Genomic DNA, 12,407 nt, shown 5'->3' on the forward strand with positions numbered 1-12,407 from the left:
CAGCGTGTCAACCGCACCACACAGCTTGTCAGTTAGACAATCACTCTCCTAACGTTGTATCAGGGGTGCTGTACAGTGAAACTACAGCATACCAAATGAAACCTTATTTGTACTTTGGCTATATAACTAATTTCTTTCCAAACAGCTCCTTTCAAAAAGATTTTGAAAAGGCTGATATCTAAAGAGTGACTGTTTTTCCTTTATCCTTGAATCTGAAGACTCTTATTAAAATACATGAGTTTAAAATATGGAGATAAACATACAGTTTTAGGATACCTTAAACAAAAATTTACTGTAACACTAGAAAACTAAAAACAAGTAAGTTCTAAAGCAATCCCCAACCACCCACAACAAAAAGTGCATGCATTTCAACTTTTTCTGAAGCTGGATTTAGACCAGATCAGAACAGGGACTGCTACAGAAAGCTCTGCATACTGAGGGAAGCAGCACTGGTAATTACTCTCAAAAAGCAGAATAGATAATATTTTTCTTAACAAGACATCAGTGGTATTCTGTATCATTTGAACTAACTCATTTCATATGAAAGACTAAAAAAACCTCTGAGCCATGATAAAAAATCATGATAGCAGATGACTAGACAGAGAGAGCTGTAAGAGTAAAGAGAGAGGGGTTATAACTACAACAGCACGGACAAATTAATAATTAGAACAATTTTCCCTCTGAAATAACATAATTTATACAGTACTGTTACTTCCTATCCTAAACTTGTATTTCATGATACAATTTAGTGATAGAGAGATGAGTGACACATACAGTGCCCAATCTTTTCACTAAAGCGTATGATATACCTTGTAAATGTAACCCATTCCTCGTAACACAAATTTCACTAAGTGTTCATGAATGTGTCCTTTACCAAAGGAAAGGAGATAAAAACACACAATACACTTGATGCTTAAGACAGTAGAAACTGCTTCGCAGAAACAGACAGCCTAATTATTTTTTTATTGAAAGCTGGATTCTCTTTTTGGGTTGTCACAGGTGAACTAAAAATGTCCCTTTTTTATATTCTCTGCAAGTCTGGTTAACACATTCTTTCAAACAGCTTAATAGAAGAATTTTAATATGGCCCTACACACCACTTATCCTGGCCTCAGAGCAGGATTTAGAACCTCTAAGAAATTGTTTGCATTTTAGAACTGATTTTTGAATTAGCACTGCGTTTAACAAGAGTCATAATATGTAGCTCAAAGCTGAATCCTATTATAACACCCAGGGTAATTAAAAGCAATTACAGGCATGCAGCTTTTCTACTTTAGCTCCTTGTTCTCCACAGTTGTTTTGGATTCCATATCAAACGTGATGATGAATTGTCTAACCTCATTTTAGTGATGTCATTATTTCAATTCAAACACATTTTTATTCTACCTGGAAGAGAAGGTTGTACAGGTTGTATCAGCTCTGGCTGCTGGAGCGGATTTCCAAAATAGACAAACCACTCTTTTACCACAGGATAGGCTCCACCTAAAAAAGAAAGAACTGGATCAGTAAGTCAAATATAAGTATGGACAGTTGTGTAAAAGTTGGAAGCAGTAGTGATCAGGATTCTAAAGTAATAGAAGGCACTTCATAATGACTTGTTTTTTCAGCTGCTTTAAAAACAAACCAAGAAAAATTAGTTTTAGTATTGTTATGACAAATCATCAGAACAAATGAAGAGAGTTTGAATTATGTACTATAAACATGAGTTCCAAGTTGGGAACTGCAGCCAAAAGTGTAAGTACAAGAGTCTGTGGAAAGCATTCTAAAACAGCTTTCGGACAATTTTAGGCCTTTCCATTCCAAGGCAGTTCAGGGAGCTGTGGAGGCATCTGGCATAGCTTAGGGACCTATATGAGCTACCACAGTCTCTCAGGGCTGTCAGATTGCCACATATGCAGGCAGTCCTTAATGTGATTCTCCTTCCAACTTGCCCTGACATTTCCTGTGTCAGGGTTTGAGACAAAATCTTTATAAGGAGGCCTCGATGGCTATTTGAAAGCTGACAGCAATGGAGTCATCCCACTGTCAGATGCGGAGCTTTTACAGCCCATTGTTCCAGACCTTTTATCCAGTATAAAGGGATTGCTTATGTATAAGAGCTCCAGTGGCTTCCTACCCCCTAACCTCAACTCTGCCCTGCCCCTCAGTAGAGATCAGGGTGCCTCTTAAATTAAAAATTTCACTACTTGAGTTGTGCATCTCACTACCTGATGCTTAAAAAAACCAAAACAAAACCCTCAGAAAAAACTCAAGCATTTAAAATTTTTTTAAATGCTGTCTATCCAATTTACAATATTCAGCTCATAATCTTTCCAATGCAAGTCTTCACTAAAAAAACCCAGAATCGTTATTGCTGTTATAAATGGTGCTTCTGCATTCTGTCCAGATTTTGCTTATGCTAATCATGTCATAGTGCCCTAAATTTCCCCTCTCTGTAGCGTGGTAGACAGTATGAAGTAAGCTGATTTAGCTAGTACTGGCCACTTAGAATAGTGTTTTCAAATCTTTTCCAGGCAAATCCCAAAGCTTTTGTTTTTCCTTCCCTTGTCCCTTTCCAGATTCACAGAATTGCATCTCTAATTCCTTCCAGCTCTCACCCAGCGTTGAAGCCACTGTTCTTAAAAATGCCTGCCTTTTATCCTCAGTTCCAATCACCTGCAGTTTACTGCACAAATATTTTTGATGCCACATTACGAACCCTAATAAAAAGCCTCACCTAGCTTAAAACAAGCCAAACAAATCTCTCCAACACTTCCCTTCCCTCCACCACCCCAAAAAGTTTGGTCACATCCATTTCCTGATCTCGTTCATAGCTCAACACTGCAAATCACCGTTGGCATGAATGAACATGTGCTATGGTGCAAGGGCAGAAATTCCTTGGATGGAGTTCTAGTGTCAGGGATAAGAGAGGGGGTAAAGAATACAACAAAATCTGTTTTACAGCCCTGCTTCTTCTTCCTTCCTTACCCATGGACCTGCAGCACAAACTCCCAATAAAGGTGAGGGACTGAAGGACCAACAGCTGGACTATGAGGGACAGCATTACCTGGCCATGCTTCACTGTTCAAAAACCGATGACATTAAAAATAAAATGAAAAATGCCTACACTGGGGAAAATAAAAAAAAGCCTTAAGCTGCACATTCCAGTAGCTGAATAGTCTCACATCTTGATTATAAATCATTGCCTATGATAATGCTATTTCATGAACAAAGCCTTCCAATTTAATATCCCAAAGCCACTTTCAGAAACATTCTGATGTTTTAGCATTCTGTTTTAAGATTTATTATGTAAATTACTCTGCTTTATTCAATCTATTCAGCTCAGCCTCCAAAATTTTAGCATGGCTTCTTAAGGAAGCAAGCCTAATACAATTAGGACATCTGTCTTATAATTAATTCATGGAGGTACTGCTCTGTTTCAACTAAATCCAATACAGGAGAGGAGATTCCAAATGTATTAAATGCCTAAACATTTTGTGAAACTGGTGATTCAGCTGACAGAGGGATCCTATTACGGCACCAACTGAAAGAAAGGCAGGAAAGTCAAGTTACCTGTTGCATCCAAATGCATTGGATGTCAAATCAATACACAATTAGCTATGGAAGAGCTAGAGTTGAATAAAAAGGTAGATGGGATTTGGGGAGAGCAGGAGGCAATAGGGAACATATTTGAGAACACCATATATTGCAGGAGAGAGTTGTCAAGGACATGGGGAGAAGTTAAGAGGATGCTAGGAAGAAGCATGGAAATATAAAAGCCTTGCTGAGGAGATGATGTCGGGCAGAGTCACTCTTTATGAGTTCCACAACTCAAAGAACAACTTAACTTGATTCCAAATGCCAGTGAAATACCAGCCATTGAGCTCCAGCACAGTAAAAAGAGAAGTCAACAGGAAACCTCTAGGTTTTTTTCTTCTAATGCATGTGGATATTGGTACAGGACATAGCGTGGCATTAGCTGAGTGCTTTTCACTTCATAGTCCACGACCAACTAAAGAGTATTACTGTTCATGTAAGTAGCCAAATAAATACAGTCGAAAGCAAGGTCTTGCAAACTGACAGCACATTAACATACCAAGAACAAAAAAGATACATGAGTTCTAAATGCCAACCCTCCTTGCATGGAAAAATTTCTGGAAAATACACCAGTAATTTTGCAAAATTTTTCCCCACAATGCACATACAGAATAGCACCAGTGAAATTTAAAAAAATAGCAGTTCCTTTGTTTAAATAGATTCTGAACGACCTGTGGAAGCACTGCTTAGGCAGCCTAAGGAACATGTGCAAAACACCAAAACATGAGACAGTTGGAAATGCTGTTATGTGTGCTCCTCTACACCTGCAGCAATGCCAGCCCTCCTGAGTGGTCGCTGATGAGAACTGCCAAAAATTCTGCTAACGTACTGTTTCTTGACAGTGTCAAAGCAAGGATCAGTCTGGCCTGCTAATGTTAGAACTGGGAGTGATGCCAGGACTTCCAGGAGCTGGCCACAGGCTTAGGCTACCTTACATAACCTCCTAATTGGCAACAGTCACGCAGGTGCAGGTATTTCCATGGACTGAGCTAGTGCCAAAAACTGCCGGCTTTGTTCTGAGCAATTCAGACACAAAAGAAAGAGCTTGGCTGGCCTATCAAGGTGCGTTATTTCCCTCTCCCTCCCCTGTTATTTCCCCCTCCTTCTTGAATTTTTCCAATAGTACTGCTTCTCTAGGAAAGATGCTAAAAGTTGACAATTTATATATCACTATATGCAGTATTTCATGTAATGATCAGAAATAGCTCAATTAATTCTAAAGATACTTTTAAAATACACAGGGAACAAAAGGCATGTTATCAGGATCACCATTGACACCCTGTTTATTTTTGTAGGGTCAAAAATAAGGCTATGACTCTAGCAACATTTCCATGAGTAAAGGTAGGCACATGCTTACCTTACACCAAACCATACCAAAGGCACAGCTCCATGAGCAATTGTTCAGCAGCACTGCTAACTTTTACAGGCAACCGCTGATGTTCTCATCCCCACTCCCTGCCATTCCCTCGGGCTGTTTCGCCACAGCTGTTTGTGGCAACACAAAGAGTCAGATGGGGAAACAGAACCAGGTTAGTTACCCCACTGCAAAAAGGGGAGGGAAGAGAGAGTGGGGCTATTTTCAGTTTCTCAAACGAGGCGACCATGCAGCTGCACAAACAGCTGCACGAGCACAACTGAAAGGTTGCACGGGGACTGAAATGAGTGGCTGTGCAAAAGAATTACTTCAACTGGCACTGACAGCAAAAGAAAAGCTTATCACACTATGGCTTCAGGCACAGTCGAGGCGGGTGATTTCAAAGGATATGACAACATCCAGCTCCTATGGATTCTTGGGTCTCTTATACACCCTTGGAAATATCAACCTAGACATTCAAAAATAACAGTTTCTTGTTTCAGGGTAGAGGAAACAGTTTACATTATTTTTAACCTGTTCTTACTAAAATTGTAACCACTGCTCTTACAAAATGTTGGCTGCTTTGCTATCCCTATTTAACAGTAAATAGTCAGATGTGCAAACTGTGAAGAGGTCAGTTTCCAACATAGGAATCTTATAATTAAGGGATAAAAAGAAGAAAATCACTAATGCATACATGTCCACTGCAAACTAGAACATTGTGTAGAGCTAGCCAAGTTAGCTGCAAGTGAAGTTGCATCAGCAACTGCTTCACAGTGGCAGCAGACTCCACATAGACTAATTTAATTAGTTGACTCCTTCCAATAAGCTCCTTTTTTAATGCTGATACAAAGTAATTCTACATTATACTACAACTTACATACAGCTTCTTCCTTCCTGCCCCTCATCGAATTACAAAAAACAGTCAACCTGCCCTCATCTGAGGGAAACTGGAAAAGGACTCCACTTATTTTGTAAAGAACAAAACTTCCTTGTAGGTCTAGCAGCAAATTCATAAAAAACAATGCTGACATGTACTTATGAATTCCCACACAGATTCTGATTAATGATCTACACCCTTAATTTAGAAGCAATACTGGAACACTGGAATAAAATACCAACCCATGAACTACTAGGAATTGACATGGTTAAAGCAGTTAGAGGCGGGTATGTGCACTGAAAACGTAGATTCATTAGGGATGTCCATGCAGACACACTCTACCTACCTGCCTGGAAGGGTTAAGGATTGAGGGTGCACTATGATTTACTTTAGAAAATTATCTGTGGCATTTGAAGCATGAACTGAGAACAAATAACACGTTATCTGTGGTTTTATTCTAAAATCACTTTCTTAAAAGAAGAACACTTTCATGTCCAAATTTCATTTTCAATAAGATTCTAAATTAATGTTTTTGTATTTCAGTTCTAATGTTCTTCATCTGAGTACTACAAACACTGTAACACAAATGCAAATCTGCCTACTACCCTGCCACCTCGTAGCAACAATTGTTAATTAGAAGTTTTGGCCTGGGTGTTTCTGAAAACATCAATGAATATCCTGCTGCTTAGAGGAATAAACAAAACCCAACCAAGTTTAATTGTCTACAAAATTTAGAGCCAGTAGGCCGAAAAATGAAAAATGACAGATGTGCATGATTACTGCTGAGATATTTTGTTACTCTCTCCAAATGACTATGTAAACTCTGATTCAGTTTTTCCTACGGGTTTTTTTTTTCCCCCAGTTATGGCACAACTTCAACCTCCAGTTGCTGAAGGAAGTCAGGTGCTTAGTTACCTTTCTGTGCCTTTCTAAGCATATAGTTTGAATAGTAGGTTTGATCGTGGTGCACTTTCATCAATAAAGTGATTACAAAGGAGACATCAACATACTAAGAAGAATAAAAGTTCAGCACATTTTTAATTTTCAACTCACTGCCTAAAAGACACTGTAGCTAAAGATAACATTAAACTAATAGAAGTCTTAGGAACATAGTATTTGTCCAAGGATTTGAATGAAGAGTTCTCTATCTTACAGCAGAAGAATGGAAGCACAGATCTATATATACCTGCTACAGAATGTGTTGATACCACTGGCTAAAGAAACATTATTTTCTCGCACTTTGATGAAAGAACAATCACTGGCATGACTACTTGCATTTGTATTACTACAAGAACTATATTTGACTATCCTCTGTTCTTAAAATTGCAGACTTAAAATCAACAGAAGGTAATAGTGCATTACTGTTTTGCAGAAGTGTACAACTCACTAATTCATCAGGAGCTACACTTATCAAAGCAATATAAGGTTTCATATCTCCTCAAGCTTTTAAAATCTTTTAAGTGTCATTGTTTTGCTCAATCTTCTGATCATTAACAACTTTCACAACTTTCCCTTTAAAAAGGAAAAAAACCCCAATTTTTCAGAAATCTCTTTAGAAGCACTGAAATTGAACAACATGTAGAAAAACTGCAATTTCATTGTCACATTTTCTCTCGATACCTTAAGAAGTACACTTCAGCTGCCCACAGCTTTTATCCTAAATGTCATGCTGATGTAGCCACTGAAACAATGAATTCAAGATTTAATCTTTAAAAATTGAAAGTACACTTGAATAATGGTGTAACTAGTTTAATCCTTACCTTTTCCAGATTCCAACAAGACAGAATAAATATGCTGACGAGCAGGGCGGTAGACAAGTGCCTGTCCAGGAATCTCTGTATCACATTCATCTTCCAAAGAGTTGCTGCACTCAATCACCCCATTACTCAGGATATTGAAGATGGTATAATTTTCAGATTGGATATGCTGTTCTTTAGCTAACTGTTGGTTCAAAGAAGGAAGAAGACGTTACCTCCAAAATTAAGAAGGATCAACAAGTAACAAAATGTATTCACTGGTCAAGGAAATAGTACTTTCTCTACCAGTGGAAACTGAGGGAATGGCCAGGGAGGGAACAAGTGCTTTTTCAGGTAACAGCAGTACAGTATATTTTCAGACATCTAGCTTTTTGTGGACAGGAATCCCCACGGAACCATCATTGCCTTTTTTAGCTCCTCCTTTAATTCTTAAAACTTAGGATTTTTAATGGCAATTTTTTAGTGTAATTATTCTTAAAATGCATTCTGAATTCAGACATAGAAAAATGAGCTGCCCTCCTTTAGCCACCTGGAAACAGATCTTCCCTCTTTAAACAGTGAGTGAAGGCATGACAAAGCTCAAACTTTTAATTTTATCACAAGATGAATTACATAAGATCATTTCTTTCCTGAGCTGAGTCTGCATGGTTTACACTGCGGTGAAATTACAATACTGAACTTCACCACACTTACTTTACAATAGCTCTTCCCCAAAAAAAGAAACACAATCTACTTTAGTGAGGAAAACCAGGTGTGCAGGCTGTTGCTGAAAAGCAGATTCTCAGCATCACCCAGGCTGCATATTAACTACCTACTGGAGAGAGACACATCTGGCTACAGCAGCTGGCTACTGTAAGCAGCCTCAGGAGCAACAGGGACCACTGGTCTGGAGCAGCTTAGATGCAGAAGCAACAAAGCTGCTCCCAGGCAGCGCAGAACTTCAACCAGTAACACTTGTAACCTGGACTGGCCAAGTGAAAAGCCTTTCTACTTCACAACCTCAGACCAAAACTATGGGGGTGTTCAAACAGCTGAGCAGAGACAATTATTTCCATGGGGTGCCACTAACAAAATCTCCTGGACCCATGCCGTATGGTGAGCAGGCACTGAAGTTTCTCTGCTCTGTGTTCCCTGCACGTGTCACACTTTCTGTATTATTTGGGTTGTGCCATCCATGCAGCTTTCTCGGCCTCTTTCACTGGGAATTACCAGTGGCCAGAGCCATATTCACCATTTCTGCAGAATTCCGGTATCTGCAAACCTGGGAACTCAGCAGAGAAAAGCTGCAGTCAATCACCGGGTCGTTACTGATCAAAACTAACTGAAGCACTGAACTATTTCATTTAAACCACTGCCAAAGAGATGAGATCATTTGAAGATACTACTTTCTTGCAATTTGCCAATAATCCACACATCCTTATGTACTGAAAAAAATACAAGCTGATTTAAAAAGTATTGCTATATTCAATGCTGTATCTCGAAAAACATTTCTGATTTACACCCCCAGTCAGCTAGAAAGTTATGCTCTTCTCTTCTGAGAGAAACAGCAACATGAAGCTGTGTCCTCCAGGTTGCAGTTGAGTTGTGCACGTCATTTCCGTGCAGTTCAGATTATGTGCAACGTAAGCAGAACTACATACCGGTTTCCAAATATGAAGCAAAGCACACACATTACATATACAAATATTTAAACACCTCTAACAAAAACAAAAGACAAGTTAACGTATCTGCAGCTTTGACTGTAATTTCCTTGGCTCAGGGACTGGCCTAACACAGGATTTATGCAGCAACAGTGAGGCAATTCTTCAATGGAGTTTCTAAACATTATTTTATTACAGCAGTAGCTCAGCATGACGCTAGAGAACTGCAACCCTTCAAATAAAAGATCAAGCCAAGAAATAACGACCACTTGTCATAAAGACCGCATGGTACATTCTCTTAAGGAGTAAGGATATTACTACTACTGTCCTGGCCATAATCCAACCTAGATAATTACATTCTGGCTATTTTTTCCTTGCACTTCAAGCATAAACAGTATTTTTCAACAGTTTATTAGGATGTGGGGTTTTTGGTTCTTTTAAATAATGCCTTCATTGAACTACTACAGTCAGAAGTGACACGTATTGTATCTATGTGTGGTTAATAAAAAAACCCAAATATACCTGCAATTTAACTGAAATAAGCATTGCATCAGTTACAATGTAGTTTTTAAATGTTTCACAGTCTTTTTAAAAAAGGAAAACGTAAATTAGAGGATTAAGAGTAATATGAGCAAACAAAAAATAGTTTTAAAGAAAATGCTAAAGATAAGTAACATACAGATGAAAAAAGACTCTCTATTTGAAGTCTATAGGTACCTAACAAAATAGGGAATAACAGATGGCTAATATAGGGTCTAAAATACACTACCTTGTATAGTGTGTTTGGGTTTTTTTTTTTTTTTTTTAATTAAATTTCAATATGTTCTCTTAATTGTCATGAATTTACAGGATTGTACTCTATACTTACTATTACTGCATAAAGTCTGATGCAAGGTAGCTCAGTTTTCTACCAGGCAGGTCGGCTACCCTAGCTAATACATTCAGTCCCTCAGAGTGACCCAATCTGACTGTACCATTTCTCACCCCAGCACATCTCTGCCATGTGGGAAGACATAAGTGAAACTTGCTAGTGCACCCCTGCCCTTTAAGGATTAACAAATGACTCAAAGTGCTTTTGGTTCATTCAGGGACAATGAATCTGGAGGATAATTTACCTGTTCCAAAAATCACAAAATACAGATCTATAGGAAGCTTCCTCATCTCCTCAGAGAAATTTCAACTTCTGCATCCTTAGCACAGCTCCCTTTGGCACCTTGACTGCACAGGCCAGGCAGAGCCAAGCGGACCGCTAACCAGATGTAGCTGACCTGTGGATTCTCAAAGCAAAAAGCAAGACATTACATCATGGCGGCTGGACTAGATGACCTTAAAGGTCCCTTCCAACCCAAACTATTCTATGATTGTACAATACATGGGAAGTACAGCTCTAAGCCCAGCTACAGGCCTACACAGGAGCTGCTCCCCATTGTTTGACCTGCCTGATGCTTCAAAAAGAGAGGAACCACTTTTAATTAAGTGTGCTGCATCTGCCCTCATGTGATGCATGTAATAGTCCTAACCATGGCTGTACTTAACAGACAAAAGATTTTGCTCAAGGAAATTTAAATCAATAGGTTCAGTGTACTCATTACCAACATCCACTAAGTAGTCATGGCAATAAAATGAGCATTAAGCTTTAAAAAACAAGGTACCTGAAAGATTTCCTCATCTTGACACATGGCTGTTTGTTGTTGGAGGGAGAACATTTGGCAATTTGTTAAGTTGGGAGGAATCCATGGAGACTGCTGCCCGGGCAAAAGATAGGACTCCACTCCTCTGTAAAGCAATGTCTTGTCTGATCCCAAAGGTAGCATCTCTTCCAACTGTTTCAGGCTGCTGTGCGAGCATGGAACTTTTGAGATGTAATTTGCTACAGCTAGAAGTATGTTTGTTCTTCTGTTGTAGCTGTTATTCTTGCGGGGACTTGTGACTAAACATTTATGCCAAAAGCTTTCCAACAAGCTTTCTGGAACAACATCATTGCCAAGCAAGCAAGCAAAGAGAGGGAGGTGTGTCAAACTAAGACCCAATGCACGGCAAAGATCTTCTCGAGAGTACATAACGGTGACCAGTCTGTTCAAACAGAGCTTCTCAATGGAAAAGTAAGGGCATGTATTATAGATGAGGTAGTCACTATCTTGCCCGAGAATTCCTATGCAGTTATGTTGCAAACCATACGCAGCCACCTCAAAGTCTGCCTCTTGCAAAGTGCATACTGTTTTTTGACCAAGTGACTTCAGGGCAAAACGCGTAAAAGTAGGCAAAGCTGAAGGAACAGTGAACATTTCTCGCCCTGGTTGTTTCCTGTGAGTCTTGATAAACTGAAAGATTCTGGCTATTTCCTTGTTATTTTGCAATCTCCGTTTGATCCACTCATCTCTCTTCTTCTCTTCTACCACTCCATCAAAGTAAAACACCAACTGGATACCAGCGTCCGTAAAAGCTTTAATAAAATCCTCTAAACTGGCAAGGTACTCGCGCCACTGGCCACCGCACACCCAGAATTCTGGTGTGTACCAGGACCTAATACAGCTCATGGCATCCACGACAATAACAGGCGGGAAATCAGGATGATCGATGCGATGTTTTTCTGCCACCTCTCTCAGATCTACCGTTCTGCATGCATCAGGGCAAACTCTTGCCACAAATCCCTGCAAACCTTTAATGCCCATGGCTGATCTCCAAAACTCACACCAGTCTGGAACAAGAAAAATAAAAACAACATTCAAAAATGCAAGACTGAGAAATCTAATGAAATTCTATAATTAAAAAAACCAAACAAACCAACCACAGCTTGGAAACCCAACAGTTATTTTTCTGCTTTTCCTAACAGCTTGTTGTGTTGTCCTGGCCTTTAAACAGTTTGAACCAGCTTTCTTCCCATCAACAAATTGGATATAAGTGTCATTCACTTTGCCTTCCACTTCTGCTTTTTGCATCAGTGAAAACTGGAAATATCAAAAGGTTTTCACAAATATGACTTTAAAAATTTCAGATTAGTAGCGTAAAATATAGAAAATTAGGCATTGCTAGAAAAACAGGTATAGATACAATTAAAAGCTTAGCTGCCAGTGTACAATACAGGAATTAATGGCTTGATTTTTCACACTAAAAGTATACAAACATCTTTAATTAAAGTCAGGGAAAAAAAAATACTGAATAACTTTGGAAATCAGTTTTGTACCTTGATTGTGGAAATG

General features: G+C 39.0%; 1 protein-coding gene across 1 annotated transcript; it reads right to left on the bottom strand.

Annotated features, from left to right (window-relative positions):
• Window positions 1–1,386: 1,386 nt before the first annotated feature.
• Window positions 1,387–11,900, bottom strand: FAM120B (family with sequence similarity 120 member B; the record flags this gene model as incomplete). The annotated part of the gene is made up of 3 exons (XM_010170475.2): window positions 10,860–11,900; window positions 7,571–7,751; window positions 1,387–1,482 (listed from the first exon to the last, which is right to left on the bottom strand). Coding segments are annotated over exons 1-3 (1,297 nt in total), but the record flags the coding sequence as incomplete, so codon positions are not given.
• Between the last annotated feature and the right edge of the window lie 507 nt (window positions 11,901–12,407).

This window comes from Antrostomus carolinensis, unplaced genomic scaffold, assembly GCF_000700745.2.
Source record: "Antrostomus carolinensis isolate BGI_N321 unplaced genomic scaffold, ASM70074v2 scaffold31406, whole genome shotgun sequence".
Classification (NCBI taxonomy): domain Eukaryota; kingdom Metazoa; phylum Chordata; class Aves; order Caprimulgiformes; family Caprimulgidae; genus Antrostomus; species Antrostomus carolinensis.